General features: G+C 37.6%; 2 protein-coding genes across 2 annotated transcripts in view; both read right to left on the bottom strand.

Moving 5' to 3' along the window:
• Nucleotides 1-17,267, bottom strand: part of LOC140226665 (uncharacterized) — a 119,777-nt gene extending 102,510 nt beyond the window's left edge. The window contains exons 1-4 of the mRNA XM_072307106.1: nt 17,252-17,267; nt 15,399-15,470; nt 12,404-13,953; nt 10,726-10,887 (exon numbers count right to left, since the gene is read on the bottom strand). Of these exons, the coding sequence (XP_072163207.1) occupies nt 10,726-10,887; nt 12,404-13,953; nt 15,399-15,470; nt 17,252-17,267 (1,800 nt within the window). The remainder of the gene's footprint in view (nt 1-10,725; nt 10,888-12,403; nt 13,954-15,398; nt 15,471-17,251) is intronic.
• Nucleotides 17,268-18,086: 819 nt separating this feature from the next.
• LOC140226664 (uncharacterized) overlaps nt 18,087-23,493 on the bottom strand; it is a gene marked incomplete at its 5' end in the record, with an annotated part of 71,545 nt that continues 66,138 nt past the window's right edge. Inside the window, 4 exons of the mRNA XM_072307104.1 lie at nt 18,087-18,421; nt 18,811-18,936; nt 19,781-20,125; nt 21,700-22,005. Of these exons, the coding sequence (XP_072163205.1) occupies nt 18,087-18,421; nt 18,811-18,936; nt 19,781-20,125; nt 21,700-22,005 (1,112 nt within the window). The remainder of the gene's footprint in view (nt 18,422-18,810; nt 18,937-19,780; nt 20,126-21,699; nt 22,006-23,493) is intronic.

The following is a 23,493-nucleotide window of genomic DNA, read 5'->3' as shown; positions in this document are numbered from 1 at the left end:
TATCTAAGTTATCACCATTCTTAAATATAGGAATAACTTTTGCTATTTTCATTTGTTCCGGAAACTGACCATTTAACATTGACAAATTGAAAATATACACCAAAGGATCCACAATAGAATATATTGCTCCTTTTAAAATCATATTGCTTATATCATCATAACCTGCACTTTTTTTATTTTTCAAACCAGAAACAATATCAATAACCTCATACCTAGTGGTAGGAGTAAAAAATATAGAATGTGTATTATACTGATTCAAAAAATCAGTAAAATGTTTATCAGTATTGGGAATTTCTTGAGCAATATCTTCTCCAATAGTTGTAAAATATTTATTGAAAATATTTACAATATCTTGAGAATTATCAATAACCTTGTCATCAAATCGAATTTTTGATATACCAGAGATTTCGGTTGATGTATTCATAGCTTGTTTTAATACATTCCACGTACTTTTTATGTCATATCTATATCTCTGCAATTGCTTATGATAATATTTTTTCTTTTCTATACGTAATATTTTTGTGAGGGTATTTTTATACGAAGTGTATTTCAAACGTGCTTGCTCTGTTCTTTTCATCTTAAATGAGTAAAACAATTTATTTTTTCTATTAATAGATCGTAAAATGGACTTTGTAATCCAAGGAAGCCTTGGTGTTGTTTTATAATTCCCCCGTTTGTATTTTCTTTTGGGAATACATATATCCAAATAATTATTAAAAACATCAAAAAAAATTATTCAAAGACAAATTAATGTCATCTGTATCAAACACACATTCCCAATTAGCATTATCTAAAGAAGCACAAAAAGAAAACAAATTTTCTTGAGTTACTCTACGCCTTTCCTGGCAATGAAATGAATTAACATTACTATGATTATACTTAAAATGCGTCATAACAGGAAAATGATCAGTCATATCAGACAAAATTATAAAAGAATCTGGGAGAGTTAAGACATTACAAAAAATATTGTCAATCAAAGTAGCCGAATGACTAGAAACACGTGTTGGTTTGGAAATAAGAGGTAAAAAAGAAAAGGATAAGAATGTATCAAGGAATTCGCCCGGTATATTGTCTGTTGTATGTTTTAACAAATCAATATTAAAATCACCGAGTATAAAGGACTCTGAGTTAGCAAATAAAGGATCTGTGAGCAGCTCGGTGAGATATGATAAAAAATCTTTGTTATTAGAATTTGGGGGTCTATAAATAATACCTATCACAATACTTTTCCTACCAGGAACATTAATTTGAACAAAAAGGGACTCCACAATATCATTCGTTTTGCTCAACTTTTCACAAACAATACATTCAAAACTGCTTAATACATATAAGGCAACCCCACCGCCAGAACGATCGGGTCTGTTATTCACAAAAACATTATATCCTTCAAGCGAGAAAGATCGTTTGGGGCATGAAGATAGCCACGTTTCAGTTAATCCTATCACTGTAAATAAAGGGTTTTTTGGGTTATCCAACAATAACTGTAATTCATCAAAATGCTTACTTAAACTTCTTATATTCAAATGTATCAACGAAAATGTGTCTTTACATAAACCCTTACGAATTTCTTTAAATTGATTCATAGTAACATAACTACATAATGGGGCTTGGGTTATATCATCAAAATCATACTGCATTTCTTCAGCTGTTGAGTTCATATTATCGGCAACTAACTTGTCATAAAAAGATGTATGCGAATGAGAAACTACATCATCTAGGAAATCATATTCTGGTGTAGTAGGTCTAAATAGATCAAAAAACTCAGCATCCAATACGGAATGAAAAGGCACATTTATCCCTTCAGCCATTTTGAATGAGAAATTCTCGGACAGTTGAGCGCGCAAATGATGTTAACAGGGAGAAACCAGCAAAGGCATAACAGCAAAGTCGACGCGGCAGATACCGCACCGGATTCTGCGCAAAGTGAAATGGTAGGCTGGCGCCACGTGTGTCAATGAAAGGTACGTGCCTCTCACAGGCATACAAACAAAATGTTCGGGCTAGTTGGCTGTCAGCAAAACCAGGGGTACAGATAGAGTAGTTAGAGGCAAGGAAATAAGAGGAGCATTGAACAGTCAAGAAAATATAAAACATGGCTAATGTCTCTGTAGGCTTACACTTCGTTATAAAACACAACATACTTAGAAAAGAAAAGAACAAAATGTTGAAAATACACATGATGGACATTGATCTAACACGATACACTACAGTACAGGTAAATTTCTCGTATGAAACGAGGGTGTAATCCCAGTTGCGGGTAGAGCTCCCGCCAATAAGTGCTAAAAAAACATCAACAGCTGATTTATATCGAGATACATGGAATGAGGTAGGCCGTTGTGAAGAGGAGAAAACAGAAAGTGGGATAATTGATTAAGAAGCTGAATAGTGAGAGTACATTGTCAGAGCACCTTGTATTTTGAAAAGAAATAAGTGCGGCGGGGAGAGTCTCGTCTCAGTGGACTTGGAATATGCAGAATGACACCGAATAAACCCAAGGGCTTCGAAAGGGTAGAGATTTGGGGGACTTTGACACGTATTCAATAAAAACAGAAGATCACAAGAACTCTGTACAGGTTAAGAAAAATGTGCATATATCATGAAATAAGACATGTACATCTGAGCAGTTTATCGACGTGTTGACATCAATCATCATTTTTTTTTCAATGTGCAGCTGTTTGAAAACTTGCTCAACATCAGGGTCAAGGACTTACGTAAGACAAAATATGAAGAAAGAAAAAATAAGAAAGAGAGAGAGAGAGAAAAAAGAATGTTTAAAGGGAAGGTGTCAGCAAGTAAAACGTATAGAACCGCATACTTCTGAACTGGGTGTGGGCAAAACAGCACCAATTGAACCCGGTAATCTGCTACATCGACAAAGACTAAAGAAGGATAATGAATTGAGGGAATTGACCTATTCCCAACTTGTAACAAGACAAACAAAAATCGTGGAAAAGTTCCTGTAACAGGGAACAAAACGTTTGTACTTGGACATTGGATCTATTAAAGGGAATGTGTATCGATTCAAAAACTTGCTAAGCATTAGCGTTTAGTCAGAGGACTTGCGTAAGACCAGAAATTTGCATATCAAAACGAGTGGGAAGTATAGAATGAATGCTAGACTAACAACAGCAAGAAAGAGAAAAAATGTACGATTATCATGTGATAATGCACGTAAAGCTGAATATTCTGTCGATGTGTTGACATAAATCAACGATTATTCTATCAATGTGCAGCTGTTCAAGAACTTACTTAACTTCAGGGTCAAGGACTTACGTAAGACAAGAATATAAAGAAAAACAAAACAAAAGAGAGTGAGAAAAAAAATGTTAGAAGGAAAGGTGTCAGCAAGTAAAACGTATAGAACCGCATACTTCTGAACTGGGTGTGGGCAAAACAGCACCAATTGAACCCGGTAATCTGCTACATCGACAAAGACTAAACAAGGATAATGAATTGAGGGAATTGACCTATTCCCAACTTGTAACAAGACAAACAAAAATCGGGGAAAAGTTCCTGTAACAGGGAACAAAACGTTTGTACTTGGACATTGGATCTATTAAAGGGAATGTGTATCGATTCAAAAACTTGCTATTAAAAAAGCATTAGCGTTTAGTCAGAGGACTTGCGTAAGACCAGAAATTTGCATATCAAAACGAGTGGGAAGTATAGAATGAATGCTAGACTAACAACAGCAAGAAAGAGAAAAAATGTACGATTATCATGTGATAATGCACGTAAAGCTGAATATTCTGTCGATGTGTTGACATAAATCAACGATTATTCTATCAATGTGCAGCTGTTCAAGAACTTACTTAACTTCAGGGTCAAGGACTTACGTAAGACAAGAATATAAAGAAAAACAAAACAAAAGAGAGTGAGAAAAAAAAATGTTAGAAGGAAAGGTGTCAACAAGTAGGATACGGTGGTATGAATAGCAAGAAAAGAATAACCAGTTTAAAATTGCAAAACCACATACTTCCGAACTACTCCAAGTGAACCTGGTAATCTACGACATCGCCAAACAAAAGACTTAACAAATCTGGGACAGGGAACAAACAAGATTGAACTTGGGAATTGGGTCGATTAAAAAGAATGCGTATCAGTCTTGTCAGTTCAAAGACTTGCAAAGCATTTGTTGGAGGACTTACGTAAGACAAGAAACATGCATGACAAGAAACATTTTTGGACATTGCATGTCCAAAAACATGTAGGAAGCATACATGAGAATGAAAGCTGGAGTAACAACAGCAAGGTTGGAATTCTGAAATTGCATATACGTTGAAATGTGGGTAGGAAGTGAAATCAAATTAAGTCGAAAAAGTACTGCTTGCCGACATGTTTACAAAGGGCAGTGACTTAAAAAAGAATTGACACGTTTTCTGGTGTGTAGCAGAAGGCTCGCTCAAAAGAGAACTGCATTCGTGAATAAATAACGCGTGTGCTAAAAAGCATTAAGGACATGTACAGAGAGGCAATAACAAATATGTGAAGCAGTTCATGATGGAGTAACAGAAATTTTTTTCTGAGCTATAGTATGCGTAAAACAGCAAGAAATTACAAAAGGAAAACACACAGATACACACCAAAATTTGTACATTTACGCGACCAAAACCAAAATCCAAAAATAAGACTTCAGTATCGTAACATGAAGGCCTATGACATGGAAATAATGATTACGTGTCTTTTCGATAATCAAAGAAAAATTCAGCGTATGTTTTCAGTTATCAAACGCGTTTCATTGACCTTACGTTGTCATTATGAAGAACATTTAAAATAAAGAGGGCACAGCGTAAATGAGTATGAATAGCCCAGAGAAAAAAAGAAACTCCACTCATTACAGGAGTGCACATTACATTACGTTTGAGTTACTTCATGAGGTAAATGGATTAAGATGAAAAAGTACCTGAACAACTGTAATACAATAAACTAACAGACCAGACCATTCAGTACTCTGTGACTTTTCGAGTGTTGAATTCTCCTGCGTGTCGTTCCACCGTGAAACGTGGTGATGTACAGTGCCAGTGGCAGACCGAGGCCCGGAGCAGACAAAGCACCTGAGGGGTACCATGTGCGCCTCTCCAACGCCCCGCCAGCCCCAAACCCCGGTCCGCCACCGGCGCGTAATTGGTTACTCTATTTTCGACATTTATAAAATAACAAGGATTATATATTGGGGAGAATGAGAAGTATTTGCAAATCATGATATACTGGCAGGCAAAAAAGTCTTCCTATTAATGCACTAATTTGCAACGATGTATCTAACAACCATTTCATATTATCTTGGTATTGCAAACATACCGACATAAGAGTAATTTACAAAATTGTTTTATAATAGATACATGCAATTTAGATGGTGGATATGTCTTGCTTGCAGAGAGATGTGAAAAACAATAACAGCGACAACGTGATTGCGCCGGGAAAATAAGGGTATTTTTGCTTAGTGCAATGCTGGATCAAAACTGATACATCTAATTTCCTTCTCTCAAGTCACATTAATCATTCACCTGCCCGTACACCTATCAAAGTATATGTTGCATTCACACATAACTAAATGCGATATAGTGATTATGAGTAAATCACTGAGTTGCAGAGAAAATTTTTGACATAAAAATTTTGTTTAAAAAAATGTAGAAATAAGAAGCAAAAATGGAACATTGCCTGTGTATAAATTGAAAGGCTGCTTTTCTAAAGAATCTCATCTTCACCAATTATTTGTACTTTATATGATGTTTCACTAATAAAATGAAACAATTCGCAAATCATCAACAGTCATTACAGTTGATAGTGAAATGAGCTGATGGAGGTTCTTCAAGAGACTTATTATTCTTGAAACTAACAATGAGAATTTGAAAATGACTAAAGAAAAATTTATACAGTTATTTATACGTTCTTATTTTCCACTTTGTATGGGAATTTTTACGGCAGTTGCGTAAGTAGGTTAATCTGACAACGGGGTGCATTTTAAAGGGTATGAGATTGCAGTTGTCTCATCCGTCTACCAGACTCAATAAGAGACATGATATCTTATGCCTACAAAAAACGAATAAAAACATGTTTGTTACTAGTAAGTAAGTGGGTAGCTGGTACAACTGAATAAATTTGATTAAACTGCAGCTTCAAAAAGATTATCAAAATCAACCACGAACATTATCTGGTAATCAGACAAAACAGATGTACTCATTATTACACATATCATAAGAAATTGCAGAATGAGAACTTTTTTCTAACCTTTGGGGTTTTTTTCAAAAAATGATTTAACAAATTAACGTAAAATATTTCTGAGACATTGGTGAGATGAAAAGTTACAAAATCTCATGACAAAGTTCTAAAGCCCATGCTATTTAAGTATAGGTTGTCAATTCTTACTTTAGCGCAGGCGACTCTCAGTCATTCCAGGCTTTCCAAGGCAATGGGGTTGCATTTTCATTTGGCTTTCTCGTTTGCAAAATTACTTTGGTTCCATTGACTATGATTCTTGTAGCCAGCTTTTGCTCCTTTCTGAGACGGTAGGCGGTAGCTGCCAGCCTTCCGCGCTCTCTCTTCATCGATGCCGGTAGGTCGGTCCTGACTGTTATGCGCGCTTGAGGGCTCGATGCTGCGTTGGCGTAGGACATGTCAGCAGCCTGCGGTGGCCGGGGGCCTGGACGTTCACGCTGGGATGCATGCAGGATACGCTCACGGTCACACATTCGCCCAAATCTGACGATAATCGGGTCGGGATTCGCAACACCATCACCGGGCGATGTTTGGGATTGGTGGTCGTTGGGTCCACGGGCTGGTTGTCTCCGGGGAAGACGATGTGCATTGATTACGGGAATTCGGGCCGCTTCCTCTGGGGATATGTTGAGCAGCATGCGAAGACCTCCGCGCACACTTTCAGGACATTTTCGTTGGATTCCTTTGGCACCCCGTACAGCAGTAGGTTGAGTTTGCGTTCGTGGATCTCAAATAACAAAAGTTTTTCATTTAGCTCACTTTTGGCCTTTTCGATTTCTTTTAGTATGTTCGGCATTTTTGTAGACTCTATCTCGTCTAGTCGACTACTGGTGTTAGTGGCACTCACCTCCAGATCGGAAACGGTTTTCTTGGTGGTCATGAGGTCCAGCTTTAAGGAGGCCACGTCGCTCATGAGTAGGTCTATCTTTGAGTTGAGTTGGCGATTGTTAGCTTCATTTGCCTGTTTTAGTTCAGAAATCATTTCAGCAATGTCTCCAATAGTAGCAGTGGTGTCAGCTTGGTCCGAATGTTCAGCTGCCGGCCCACGGTCTCCCACAGCATGGGAGGGGCTCCCCGCAGTGCTTGACGTAGCGTCGTCATGTTCCTGATCCGAGTCTGCCGCACAACTTTCATTTACTGTTTTCTGGTTTCTTGTAGATTTATTTCTAGTTGACATTCTGGTAGATTTCACTGCTGGAACTTTGGGTCTCACTGCTGGGTTAGACATCCTTTCTTTGCTTGGGATGGGGTTAACGTGAGCTCACTTTCAGCTGAGTGTTTAGTTGAGATGAGTTACTGGGAGCGGGAGCTCAAGAGGACACGTCCTATCAGTTCCACGTCATGTGTCGTATATGAATTCTTGTGTCGTATATAAATTCTTGTCTGCAGCTCCACCTTCTCATCATGTAATTAAAGTGATGTTAATTTTCTAGTTCTGTGACGAGTTTTCCACAAGCAACCGCCTACAAGAATAAAAACGTAATGATTTTGGCAGCCATTTTGTTTATACAGATTAGATTGAATTGCATTAAGAATTTTTCTGACAAGCCGTTTTTTCTCTATTCAACCGATAAGCATACTCGAATCATGCCGATTTTCACTCTATGAAATGCCTCTCGATGATCTCACTAGAATATAATAACAATCACCAAAGGGCAGATCTCTCTCTCTCTCTCTCTCTCTCTCTCTTTTTTTTTGGGGGGGGGGGCGCTGGGAGTAGGAATATATAAAAGAAGTCAAAGGGTTAACATGCAAACGAGGTCGTCTTGGCATCTTTAGTTAATGTGGAAAGATCTGTTGCACACTTTAACTGAATTTTTTCACTTTTTTTCGCAAACACACATCCACGCAAGCACAATTAAAGATCCTGATCATTTCAGGGGGTGGGGCAACTGATGGGGTAACACCCTGGCAACTCTTCTATTCCATCTCTCATATCTTCCTTATGCCATTATCAGGACACCCTGTACAATTTATTGGTCTGTGGGTGAGGCTGTTTATCCTGTCGGTCTCGTGGGCCTTCTTTGCTTACTGTCGGTCTCGAGGGCCTTTTTTGCATACTGTCGGTCTCGTGAACCTCTTTTGCGTAATGTCGGTCTCGTGAGCCTTGTTTGCGTAGCGTCGGTCTCGTGGGCCTTTTAAGTGTAGTGTCGGTCTCGTGGGATTTGTGTGCTTAGTGCCGGTCTCATGAGCCTTTTGTGCGTAGTGTCGGTCTCGTGAGCCGTATAACTTCTGGGCTTATTTTACTTGATGTCGAGCTCATGGGCTTTATTTACTCAGTGTCGAACTCGTGGGCTGTATAACTGGTGGGCTGTATGACTTGTGAGCTGTATAACTTGTTGGCTGTATGACTCGTGGGTGTCGGTCTCGTGACGTGCACCCGATTTGTCAACCTCCCGTACACACATAGTTGTACTGGATGTAAAACAACAAATGTGACCCTACATCAAAAAAAAAAAAAACATCAAAAAGCCAGCAATCATGCACTGTCGCCAGATATATACTTTTAGAAACTAGTTAAAGATAAAATGGAGTTCCTGAAAATGCACACTCATGCACGCCTTATAAGCTAACGCACAAGTCAATACAAATGGGTTTTCCTAACCTAATCTAATCTTATGTAAATTGTTCTTATATTCCTAATCTATATATCCCTTGAAATTTGTCCCTGAGCTCAGAGTGGTACGACATTCTTTCTCTGATTGCTCAAGCATGATGTCATTTTGACGTCATTTCACGCTTTGTTTCCATTCATGATGTTCATGACAACGTCTCATATTGCAATGAGTTCTGAAAATAAAACGTAACATTCCACGTATCTTCGCGTCCATGACAAGTGTATATGCATACACGCACGTCAAAGAAAATGTGAATATATTGAGAAAAGGAATCATTTTTACACGTTTCAGAAAATTAGATTATTTTCATATTCCAAGCGCGCACGTCTTCGCTCACGTCATTTTGCTCTCATTTGCCTATACGTTATGACAAAAAAAAAAGGTCCTGTTGCATGGATTTTTTGCCATGTAGAGAATATGTCAGGAAGAGCTCAAATCTATTTTTTCCTAATCAAAGTATGTTGACGTACGGGCCTGGTAGAGATGATATTCCGTACGTGCGTTAAAGTCGACACAGTTTGCAAATCTGCGAGAAAATGCATATGTTAGATCTATGTCAGCTCTCTGTCACATGTCTGTTGATAGACATGTAATTCAGTTAAAAGAAAAGAATGGACTTAGAGCTTTGAAAAGATGTATAACTCAATTCAAATGCACTCTCCTAATTTATCTGAATATATGAACGAAGCACGCACTATGGAAAACTTTTGGAACTCTTTTTATTAATGATTTCATTACTGAATAAATGTATGAATTGAATTGAATTGAATTCAAAATGTGCACTGAGAAAAGACGCTCTAAACTAGAGATTCTATTCAGCCGCTCAATCTAATAAAGCCTAGCTTTGTGCAATAGGACAAAAGACAGAATGACAAACTCCAAAAGCAATATAAGTATAATATTAGAGTAAGCGTTAATAGAGCATGCTCAATTAATACATGTGATTCACTGATAAAGCGGTACTTTTAAAAGGTATTAAAATTCAAAGAGAAGAGTGAGTAAAAGGCTTTTAAGAAAACTACAAATGATAAGAGTCGTCTAAGATAAACCTTCTCACACTATTCTACAAAAAGAAATAAAACAGTTGCTAAGAACATTTTTATATGATTCCAAAGGTATAATATTGTAATGTAAAAATAATAATCCGTCTTTCTGAAAGAAAAAATGCGTAATTCACTACATTGGCCCGTTTCCATTATATTACGTTCTGATGCAATACCAAGGGGTTTGACTTTCTTTTTCTTTTTTGATTTAATACGCACGGTCCTAATAATTGTCACCTCTCTGGCAGTCCTTGTCTTTTTGTTCATGCCAATTGAAGTGATTTTATCAATTTAGCAGAAGCTCATTTATATTTTGATCACTTTAATCCAAATTTCACTATGTTACTGCTGACATTTGTTTTTACTATGAAACATGCCCTCTGGTCTTCTACTCTGCCTTATTCCTAAAATTTGATGAAAATGTCAAATTAGGCTCCTAGATCACAAACATTGTGTTTTCCTATTTGACCACTCAACATTGACGTCAGAATCGTTATCTCTTTTTATTTTAGACTTTATTGAAATTCTTTCATTTATTTTTTTATTTGTACATACATGCGATAAGAATGAGCTATATGTGAAGTATGATACATTGCCTTCTCGCTCACTCTAATATACGATGCTCCACTTCTGCTAGACACCATTTTGCACACGTTGCAATGGCCATCATACAGCGCAAATTAAGTTTGCTATTATTCATACCAATTAAGATTCCTATCATTCTTCGAAGTGATAAAACATCAAAGAATTTTGACATGTGCCAAACTCTGAAATTCTATGATATCACCTAGATGTCAGTCTGTATCAACATAAGTCTTTAATATGAAATTATTGTAACAGCAACTTACCATGCATGTCGAAACTTTCGCGTCGAGAACCATGTAGAAATCTGGGTGAAATCGTGAGTCAATTATTGTCACCTCGCGCAGAACACTGCTGGAACTCAAACCCTCCGCCAGGTCACGTGACATAGTCCTTCCGCAGTTCATGAAGTCAATATACAACGATTGCTAATGGGAATAGACAGTGATTGATATAGTGAACTATATTGAACTGCAATATTCGACAATAGCGTGATACTGAGAAGTATAAAGACTAGATTTATTTTGGAAGTAGAAACTAAGAACAATATGAGGAAGACCTGTACGTGCGGTAATACATATTACTATACTTTATATTATAATACGCAACAATGCATCACAGAACCGACAAAAAGTAGCACACTTAAATTTTACATAAGGACACAGTGTACGCAAAATAGGTCACCAGAATCAATCTTTAGTTGTTGTTGTTGTTGTTTAGTTTTTTTTATGTTCTGAAAGACTAATGCTTAATTTCCAACATAATTGCAAAGTTTGGCGCCAAAGTGACTGGGAAATTGGAAATTTTGTTCTCTTTTTTCGACAACTCTTTTGTATAGTATACGTCTGTTTGTGCAAAATTATTTTATTGGTCCCTTGTTTATATTTCTACAAGATTGTCTTTTACGTGGGCCTCTCTTTCCAAATACATATACAAGGATTACATTGTAATACATTGTTTTATTCTATTTCTCTTTGAACTTCTATCAACAAAATTGTCCTATTGGAAACAAAATCTCACTTGCATTTCAATTTTAATTTCAATCGAAAACCTCTTGGCATTTGATTTTCAACTTTAATATCTTTTGACGTAATACTGCTACCGCTTTGAAAGTTGGAAATGAAGAGTTTGATCGCAAAAACCGATAAGTCCATTTTTTTCTTATTATTCTCTTTATTTTTCTTGACCTTTAATCTCAAATATCTCCATTTGGCAAATATAGACTTATCGGTTTTTGCGAACAAACTCTTCAAATAGTTATGAATAGAATTTACTTATACAGGTGCAAAATTTCAACGATATTTGATTATCGCTTCATTGTAGTTACGTTGGAGATTTACATTTTTTTTTTTTGGGGGGGGGTTGTTTGTCTTCTCCCATTCAGATCGTAGTTTGATAAAGATTAAGTGCTTGAATAAACCCTTATCTTGAAAGGCATGTTTCTCAGTTAGCATTTTCCTTGAGAATGTCCTTTCTTTCCATTATTTCGAACGCTTAGAAAGCTCATAACTTTGTCATGTTTATCTTAAGTTATACATTATTTTCAGAATGTGTCCTTACGTAAATATTCAAACCTGTTTTTGTGTGTGCGTGTGTGTCATTTATGATGCAGTGTCACATCCGACAGCGTAGAATTCATATTATATCACCTTAATGCAGGTATGATAAAAATGTACAATATCACATCTTGTTTCAATTTATATGTTGCACTTCAGATTTCAAAACCTGTATTACGATAACGAAATTTTTTATTTTTTTTTTTTTGGGGGGGGGGGATTTTTCACTGGATCGCATTAAGAAGAAGACGTACAAAGAAGCACACACACACACTCACACCCACACACACACACACATACACACACAAACAAACATACTCAGAATTGCGCTGTCATTTGTTTTGATTGTTTTATGGCTATATGTCAATACCCGTTCTATATAACTTACCACCTGGTCACAGTGCAGCATGAACACAATTCCTGTCTTTGTGTGTTCTGACATATCTGATAATAATGTGTAGTCTTTCCATCTTTCTCCCACTGCTTTCGCGGCCTCCTTAGTATGACATTCAAAGGCAACGTCAACGCAGAAATATTGGTCGTCAGTCATCTTCAAGTCTTCAATGATATCAAGACCAAGTTCATTCCCTAAAGCTGAGGAGAAGTAGAGTAGGTAACGAAACTCCTGGTGCCGCTTAAGAAGTTCGCGTTTTAGATCATTGTACTTGGGGCGATTATTTGTGAATAATTTTTCAATGTGTATCCCTGTAATATATTCTTGAAATAATTTATGTGGAAAATAAATGGTTGATTTAGCTACGGACTGAGTGTTGACACTGCGCCGGCAATCAGTGTCGATAGCGCTGGTCTCCTTTGTCAAAACACCGATTCTGCAGCATATCTCCATGGCATCCCTACAATCCTGGAACAGTTTTTCAGAAAATGAGAGATTCCTTTTCAACAAACCATTCAAGGCTACCTCACCTATATCTTCGATTGCTGTACTAGGTTTTTTTACAGCCTCAGCGGCGTTCTGAACCTGTAGATTTTCACAAAATTTTGATGCGTAGTGTTCTTTTAGGAAAGAAATCATTTCTCGAAGGACGTTGGAGAAAGTTTGCAGATTATAAATTTCCTTTCTTCTCTTTTCACTAAAGTCGTTCCACATAAGGCATAACATTGCACAGAAGATAGGAAATGGCGCCATATTCGATCGGATGACGTCATTTTCTTCCATAAACCTGATCAAGTTTTTTGCAAGATCAATTTTATCTCTCACTCCAAAATACCTCCAGATATAATTTGATACGTTGTCCTTGTCAAATCCGTCAGCGCTAATAAAAGTGTAAGCTTCACTAAAAAGCTTGTCTTCTTGGAATTCACTTGTTCTCCATGGTCGTGTGGTTACAATTACCTTGCATGTCCCATGCTTCTCTAATCTTAGAATGCGAATGACGTCACTTCTGTTCTCATCAGCAAACGTTCCGTTAAACTCGTCAAAGCCATCAAATACAATGAGAACTTTACTCGGATGTGAAGAGATATAATCGTCTATCTGTTTTGCAGTTGCTGCGTTTGAATCAGAGAGATATCTCTTCACAATATCGCCAATACTTTCTTCATTCTTGACGTGTCGAAGAAGAATGAGAAAGACCATGTCCAGATCCTGGAGAATCCTTCCCAGACACCAGTCCCAGGCGATCTTAGCGCAGAGCGTTGATTTACCGACACCTCCCTCACCTTGGATCAAAAGGCGCTTTGAAAGATTTCCACTTTCATCAATGGTCAAAAGATCACCGTATGTAATTGGCGTTTTACACATGCTACCTCTGTCAAATAGACTCAAATTGGTGTAGATTTCATCCAGTTCAACGCGTTTAATAAAGTCGAGTGGATCAACAGTGACCATTCGTTGTGATCTCCTATAATATGCCTTCAAATCCTCTATGCATTGCTGTACTTGTTCCTTTGTAAGTGACTCTGAGTCAGTTGATGATCCTTCAAATTAATCAAAATATGCAAAGAAAAATATTTTATTTACATAATTATGAGCACACATGCATGTACTGTGTGTAAATATCATATGCCTAATGCATAGGCCGACATGCGTGCATTGATAAAAATTGCATCATTGATATCCATCATATCATTTTAATAGAATAATACTTTATACAAAAAAAAATCTACTTCTACGAGATTCTAAATCTCTCTAAATCATAGCACTTAACCTTAAAGTTATACACACTTTATTTTGTTTACAAAAATAATTTCATAATTTCGTTATCCTTATTGGTGAATTTTCAACACATTTACCTAGTGGCTTCAAGCTAAAATGGAAAGTCCTCACAGAAGAATACTGAAGTGGAGGATGTATACAGCGCAAACAGTGGGCTCAACCAAGCGCAGAAGCACAACGTACATAAACAAGGTAGAACGACTTTTCAATGGACTTATGCTATGTAATTATTCAATAAATTCTGTACTAGTTTGTCTTTGAAAGTTAACAACAATTAACAACCTTCGAGTCTACGGGGAGACCGTGCCAGTATTTCGGCCGGTATACATAATTGTGGGGGGTTTTTTTCGCAAAAATGGTTCGGGTACGTGAAAGGAGGTACGTGTCACGTCGGCGGTCGGGATAATTGCGGATAGACTAATTTCGTTTAATTATTCGAGAAAAAAAGTCAGAAAGATCATTTTTGTGGACATTTTATGCATGAAAATCTCTAAATTGTAATAAAACAAATCTTGCTTTTCAAAATGTTCTTCCTATGAAAAAAATCGTCTTTATAAGGTAAATACCCATGCAGTCTTATTAACTATTTCAATGGCATGTGTTTTGGTGGAAAAGCGAATCAAACAGAAATTGGGAAGTGTTACCCCAGGACAGAATCCATAGCTGAGGTAAGGGGAAATCATAGTTGAATATGTAATTTGCATTGTGTTGGTGGGAAAGTTATCTTTCAGTTTGTTTAATATAATTTCTCTGTTCCTAGAGAAAGGTTTGGACAGGTCAAAAACTTGATGTGAGATTTCCAAGATAAATAACTATCAATATGGAGTCCTTAAAACCTGTCTGTTGACATTTAGTATTAAACCTAGGAATGTCTCAAAACATGTTTTGATGCTTGAAGAAATAAAGTATTGTATATATATACTAATATATATATATATTATTGTATATATGTATATATTACATGTGAGGAGGTTGCATCCGAAAGGCGCTAAATCCATTGAAAAATAATGGATGAGCGCCTCTTGGTAGCAAACACTTCATATATCTTACGATTTTCATTGTATATCGAATATTTTATAGTGTGTATAAATTCTTGAGTGATAATGAATTATGTTGTCGTACGAAAAAAAGAAAACGTAATCATGTTAAAGATAATATTTTTTTTTCAAAATCTAATAGAAAAAGAAAGGCATTTTTGTTGTCATACCCAGCATCATATCTCCTTCTTCCCCTCGCTGCTTCCTGTCTAGTCTCTGCCAGCATGGAATCCAACCACATCCTTTGAAACACAATGTTAATAACAACAGCAGGAGCATTATTTATGATTAATCTTGAACGAGACTTATTGATAACATGTCAAAATTTAGTTATATCTGCATTCATTCAAGATCTTTGTTTTAGAAATTGCTGTCTTCATAGACCCTTTCCTGGCACACGTTGTATCCAGTAATTTCGTATTCTATCGTAACTTTATATTTTCCATTGCCTTTGAATATTTCCACACCTGCTCGTTATTTTTTTTTCCTCTACAAAGGTACTTTATTCATTCATTTCCAAAAATATATGAAACGAATTTCACTAATCATTGACTGGATTCATACACAGGAAATGCACAGTCTTCATTGGTTCAATGATCTCAGTCTTTGATGTAATCTCAGAAACATTGACTAAAAGTAATTTATTTTTAAAGCTAATCCATATTTTGCAAACATTGTATGCATGACCATGAAATAAATGCATCATATCACGAAACTATCATGCAAAACAGCAGTTCAGCACAAATTTTAAGTCGTTTGATAACGTTCGATCGAAGGGTAGCTCATATTTCCAAGATCCTATATGTCGCTTCTTTTCGTAGGTTTTGTTTAAACAAAAATCAATTGTAGGAGATAAAATTGTATGATTTCAATAAACTCTATCTACGTCAAGTGGGGAGAGGAGACTCTCAACAGGAATATGTATATATTATTTTTTTACAATAATGATAATGATAATGAATAACATTTTTATAGCGCTTAATACTGGTGTTTCTAAGCGCATCGATCCGGGAAAAATATAAAACGTAAAAATAGAATACAGCATTATGTACATATTATGATACAACGACAGCAACAACAACAACATCAGAATTAAGGTTGTGTAAACAGATAAGTTTTCAACAATGACTTAAACCTATCAACATTTTCAGCGTTACGAATATAGAAAGGGAGTTTATTCCAAAGAAGTGGGGAAATAACAGAAAAGGCCCTGTCACCATAACGTGTACAGGTGCGGGGACCACGTGATAACTGGATAGTGGATGAAGAACGGAGAGAACGGGTTGAAGTGGAGGAGCGGAAGGAAATTAAGTCTTTAAGATAAAATGGGCCAATATTATTGCATACCTTGTAGACAATAAGGAGGATTTTAGAAGTGATACGTTGATGAATGGGGAGCCAGTGGAGGGATTGGAGAACTGGAGTAATGTGGTCAGATCTTTTTGTAAGCGTCACAAGCCTAGCAGCTGTATTTTGAATTCTTTGAAGTGGTGCAGTACTTGAAGCAGGGAGACCAACAAGAAGGGAATTGCAGTAGTCAAGATGAGAAGAAACAAATGCGTGAATGAGACGTTCAGTGGAAGGCTGATCCGATAACTTACGGATTTTACCAATTTTACAAATACCCCAAGCAGCAGAACGACATGAATTCTTAATATGTTGTTGAAAGTTCAGATGCTTATCTACAATAACTCCGTGATCTCTGACTGACTGAGAGATGGGGAAAGTACCATCTTCAAGGGAAAATTCTGTGGGAGAGCTACCCCACCTGAACTGAGAATGAACATATAAAAATTCCGATTTAACACAATTCAATTACAAATAGTTATCGTGAGACCATTGCTTAATATCATCAACACATTTGCTAAGTTTGCAAAGTGCTTCGACTTGGGTATTTGGTTGTATGATTATATAGATTTGAGTATCGTCGGCATACATAACATGTAGAATATCTTCATGAGAGTTGATTACTGAAGACAGAGGGGCTGTGTATAGAAGAAATAGCAAAGGACCAACCACAGACCACTGGGGGACACCATGTCTGAGAGGGAACGACTGAGAAAATGCACCGTTCACGGTAACCATCTGGTGGCGGTCGTGTAAGATGCAATCCATCTCAAGACGGTTCCCATTAGACCAAAATTAGTCTCTAGTCTGTTAAGGAGAATTTCATGATAAATAGTGTCAAACGCAGCAGAATAATCTACAAAGCAGGAGAGCAACTTCGTGGCTTTTGTCTACTGCTAAGACATGTAAGAGGAGGTCATTGAGTACCTTCAATAAGGCGGTTTCGATGGAGTGGAAGTGCCTGTAGGCAGACTGGGAAACAACTGGTGTTCATCAAGATGATCTCTTAGTTGGCGAGCAACCACTTTCTCAAGAACTTTACCAAGAAAAGACAGATTAGCAATGGGGCGAAAATTGTTCAAATCATTACGATCTAAACTTGGTTTCTTTAGAAAGGGCAATATCAGCGACCTTCAAACTGCGCCTGATGACAACGAGAGATTCAGAATGTGAGTTATTGCAGGAAGAAATTCATCTAGACACTCTTTTATTAGCCATGTGGGGAGAGGATCAAGAGAACAAGACTTGGACGGAAGAGAATTGATGAGACGTTTCATTGCGACTCAGTGATTAAAGCAAACTCAGAAAATACACACTCAGTGTTTACATTTATGCGAGATGAGATAGAGAAAGAGTTTTCAGGAGACACTGGGAATGAAGATGCAATGGTACTAATCATAGTGTCGAAAAACTCAGCAAACCGATTAGCAAGTGCAAGATTTGAAGTATGGTCAGGAAGAGAAGAATCTGGATGTGCAATTGTGAGTCTTTTGATGATGTTGAAAAGTTGTTTAGTGTCTGCAGCAGCAATCTCCTGTCTTAGGTGCCTTGACTTGGCGTCGGCAAGGTGGCTGTACATAGTAGGACTCACACTCTTGCCGATACAGCTCTCTGTCAATGCAGAGACCAGACTTGATTATGCGGCGCTCTGTTACAGATCTAGTCTCGAGCGGAGCGTACTTATCAAGAAGTCTTGTTACATGAGAGTTGAGCAGCAGGACAGCCTCGGAGGGACACGCTGGCTCTCTGATCTGGAAAAGTGATGCAGCAACGTTATTTTTAAAGGAGCAGAGGTCCATAGACCGTAGATTTCTGGTGGTGGTCTGCTTCTTGGGGTTCACTGGGCCTTTGAGGTTGAGAGTGGTGATGATGGTGGAGTGGTCAGCGGGCAGAGATGTGACAAGATTAACATTTGATACGATGATGTCGACTTTTCTGCTTAGAACTAGGTCTAGTGTATGTCCAGCTTTATGAGTTGCCTCTGTAACATGCTGTTAAAGTCCTAGAAAATTAATGGCGCTTAGAAAATTACAGCCAAATTATCCGAGCAATCGTCAACATACAAACGTTTGTATTGTGAATAATTATTACAAAAAAAAAAACCATTATAAAATAATGAATTGTCGTGTTCAGCACAATAACATTGTCAAATGCACTTGCTGTGAATATGACGAGCTAGCAACTACCCCTCCACCCCCCCCCCCCCCACACACACACACACGCAAAGAGCGATACCTCTTTTCGGTAGGTAGTCAGGGAGGTATTGTTGAATAAACTTTCCAGCGAGAAGAAATATAATGGCAACGGCGACAGGTACACCGATGACTAGTCCAACGATGAGACCCGCGTTAACGCGTTTTCCTGGAATTTTAACAAATAGACACAGTTGAATGCATTAAATACATTACTATAAATCATATAACAATGAATATTTGTTTCATTTCCATCTTAAAAGATGGCTTGATAGCCCATGTTCAGCTGCAATGGCTGATCTTCCATGGGGACCAATTGGATGTGAGGTGGGACCACTTCACCGGATTAAAGACCCTGTTCTTTGCGATGAATGAATGACGCGGGATCTTTTTTTTTTCTTTCTTTTTTTTTACGTGCACGGGTTGTGACTCTCTCACACAAGGAATCTCCATATGTCTTATCCGAGGGACAGAGTGTTTTGCCTCTTATTAGAAGGGACGGTATGATTACACACAACTCTACTCAGTGGGACCCGGGAATCGAACCGAGGTACATTGCATTTTGGATCGTGAAGCAGACGTGGGCAGACGCGTAGCTGCTGACAGAGCGCCCTAAGGGTGAAGATGATATCTCCTACTTTCACAATGTTTAATTTTGTGCTAGCGCCAAGAAAGTTTCTAATTACAGTTATTGAACAGGCATACACATGTTTAGATTTCAGTGGTCATTGGTGGTAGAGAGAAGACACTGGGAATTGCCGTCATGTTGATCTTCGTTTATTTTTACTCAACGAAAATAAAACGACCTTTCTATACGTTTGTTTGAAAGGTAGAATGGTCTCAATTGCCTTCCTGAAAAAAAAAAGCAATTATATGCAACTTCCCCGTGATGAGTGTACATAGAAAAAGTAAAAACTAAAACACAATAAAACACAAGAACACATTTTCCAGCATTATACTTTTCTCCACTCTTGATTCTTCACAAACATAAAATTGGGATTGTTTAATGAAACCTTGTACAGGGAGAATGATGATATCTGCAGTCGACGTTCCATTCACCGAGTCTCCGATAGCCATACAGGTAAGGGTTTGCTCCGTCCCATCGTGATTGGCTGAAACAGTGATTGTCTCGATCCTCTCGTACGTATCTTCGGATAGAGTCTTTTGATTTGATACCACAGAATTCAATGTCTTTCCTGATTGTTTGGTCCATACCATGGAAATGTTAGGCCTGAATCCACTCACAACACATGTAAGGTTAAAGGAGTTTGTATCAGAGGGAGTGTGGTATATACACTGGCTTTGATGGGATAGGCTCGTGTCGACGCACTCCTCGATTGTGTGTTTTGATGCCATGGCTGGGGAGATATGAAGATGATAAAAATTAAACATGATTTACTTTATATTGGAATTACTCAGCAAGATGCTGATCTTTCACAGGATATCATCTATTTTATAGAAGACTCTCTTCATATGTACGTATATTCCCTTAAAGGGATGGTACAGTAGTGGTGGAGATGAGAATTGGGCTTTTTAACTTTTTGCGATATACCAAGAAAACACTTTTGAAATAGTAGGCCTACAGAGCATACAATAAAGAGAAATTCAAAGTTTATTTGATGAAAATTGGGTAAGAAATGACTGAAACATCCAAATACAAAGTAAAACAAAGCGATCTTAACAAACTGTGGGTCCTACACTCATTAGAATCGGTCTGTTTGGGATATCTCAGCCATTTGAAAACCTTTTTCCATCAAATAAACATTGAATTCCTCATAAAATTACATGCTCTTTCATATTTCATGAGAGGTTTCTCATCATCTCACCAAAAATGTAAGAAACCTGAAATTAGGTCTCAACCAAAACTGCACAATCCCTTTAAGATAAATTTTTGGTCAATTTGCCTTTGTTTTTGTACACAGTGAGTATCAGGAAGAAAAAAAAAGGTAATCCAACTTTTGAGTCCTACACTATTTTGCAACTGTTAGCTATAAAGAGCCCAAATTGGTCATGAGGAAAGGAAAACTCTTCTTCTTTCCACTGACACCTACCTAAAGATCATGATCTTACATGACATTTGTCAACATAATTATTATGTTGACAAATGTCATGTAAGATCATGATCTTTATAGACAACAATACCAAACCGCAAATTTTACAAGTTTGAGTGTCACATGAAGAAACAATTAATGTCTCACTAGGATGGATAAGATCTGTCAATGAACGTGGTCAATTTAACAGGCCAGCCTGCACAACTGCCGATTTGAGTTTAGGGTTGCTTTTGACCTTTTTATGGTTCATAACCTTCAACACGGCCACTCGTCTGTAACTTGGTCCATTCCACAAAGGCTAAACCATTGTTCATTTTTATCTCTTCGTAATCAAGACATGGTTTGTATACACTGCGAACTATGTGTTGAATATGAACAGAGAAAAGTCGATTGTGTAGGGTGTAGATTCTCTTTCGTGGGAGTGACCAAGTTATCAGAAGGGTAGCCATGTTAAAAATTATGGATCATGAATATTAGAAAACCTAAACAGAAACCTGCTTAGGTACAGACTGGCCTATTTACTCGGCACTTTCATTGACAGATCTCATCAATTCACTGAGACATTCATCGTTCCTTCATGTCTAAACTTAGAAATAGTGCAATATGTCATTGTTGTCCTTATGGCTCACACATGAACACATTGTTCATGGCTCACATAACCCAGGCAGGATCACAGTCATTATTCGTATTAGCCAATATAATTATGTAATTGATGATTTATTGACAGTCACTGGGTTTTTTTTTTTATCAATTATTGTTCTTTATTCCTTTAGTTTGCACATCCACTGAAAATCTATTTTCTTTTCTCATTATACCATTATTTCCCTTAGATGACATTTTCTCTCTTTGACTCCGAAATGAACTGAGAAAACAATACTTACACCATATTGCCATGTAGGTTGAATTGTCAACGACCTCAAGATCATTTTGCAGCACCTGACAAATATAGCGACCCTCGTCTGCTACCTCCAAATCGGTGATAGCGAGGCTGAAGTTTTCGTCAATATTGAACCGTTCATCCCTGTTCTCAAATTCTCCATCGATATAGCTTGCCTTGATCGTCTTCGGTGACTGATCTGAGATCGCGATACTCTCCTTGATCCAGTAAACAGCAAGAGGCTCCTTCTGGATATCACATCTTAGTTGGATGTTTTCTCCTGTCCATCCTTGAACCCTGGGGGCAGTACCTACAGTTGAGGCTATACGATTGAAATTGTGAGTGAAAAATGAACTTCATGTTATTGTCTTATACATAGAGCCGCATGGTTTCGCGAAACATCCTCATTAGGCGTTTTCACATCAGCCCGATGTTTCGAAATAGCGCGCTATTTTCTGACGTGGGAAATTAAAAAATATTTCGAGCTTGGATTTTTATCGCGCTGATGTGAAAACGCCTATTATGTAATTTCAGCGTTGTACACGGGGTCAACTTAAAAGATTTTCCCCTTTTTGACCGAATGGTTAAAGTTATATAAAATTTCCATCACAACACCAAGGGTGACATGAAAACTCGAAAGAACATGTCTTCTTTCTTTCATACAAACAGAAAATAAAATATGACACTGTATTATGATAATCATAATAAACCCTTTTTCAGGTACAGGGAGAGGGGTCTCCAGGCCAATGGGGTTCAAGGTTCAATACATGGCGGGGGTCGCGGGGGTCTTTTTTTTCACCATACCATGTCGAGGAATGCATAAGTTGTCACCACATTGGGGCACCCCCCCCCCCCCAAAAAAAAAAAGTATATATATATATATATATATATTTATATTATTATACATACATTTTTTTTTTCAAACCAGGGAAGTGCGTAAGCGGCACAAGCAAGAAATAGAGACCTTGAAGTTTTGAAGTGTGAGCGCGGTAAGGTTATTTTTCTTTTTTCTTTTTCTTTTTTTCTTTTTTTTTTTTTGCTCTGAAGACCTTCCCCCTTTTTTATTCTTGTCAGCTGAAGAAACCCGAAAGTTGAAAGAAAAGATTGAAAGGAAAGATTTAGTGTATTGGTAGCCTCGCGTCCTCGAGTGTGCCCCGTGGAACATACCTTAAGTAAACCATACATTTTTCCTTTTCTTCTATGCTTTCTTTTAATACAAGAATAAATTTATTGCTCGAACAATTCAATTTTGTTTTAGCATTTAATGAATACATTTCAGACCAATGGCAAAGTGAGAGTGGCTCTCTCGCTCTGTCCATACTTACAGGAAAATGATTAGCTTGTATAAGTTATGATCAAAGTCCTTCCACTTAAGCCAATCGTAATCCATCGCAGTGATTTTTATTTTACTATGTTAAATTCCCGCGATTTTTTTTTTTTTACTCTGTTTTTACAAAAATCCATATGCGTTGGAAGGGGTATCACCCTCCCCCGCTCGGTCGCTTCGCTCGCTCCCTCACCGAGGATCTCACACCGTCGCATAAAATAATGTACCCTGTATAATCATAGTCCTTCACAATGATTCTATCTACTGTTAAATTTCCTAGAAATTTGTTTTTAAATGCTCTATAAACGCAGCTTGTGTACTCCGTTTTTACAAAAGTCCCTAGCATGTAAGGGGGTATCCCCCTCCCACCCCCTCCCCCCCCCCCCCGCTCGGTCGCTTCGCTCCCTTGCCGAGGATCTCACACCATGACATGAATGTGCCCACCCCCCTCCCCGTCGAGATTTTGCGGTC

The sequence above is a fragment of the Diadema setosum genome, chromosome 3 (assembly GCF_964275005.1).
Source record: "Diadema setosum chromosome 3, eeDiaSeto1, whole genome shotgun sequence".
Lineage (NCBI taxonomy): Eukaryota > Metazoa > Echinodermata > Echinoidea > Diadematoida > Diadematidae > Diadema > Diadema setosum.
The sequence above is the reverse complement of the archived record's forward strand: the minus strand, read 5'-3'. Positions and strand labels throughout refer to the sequence as shown.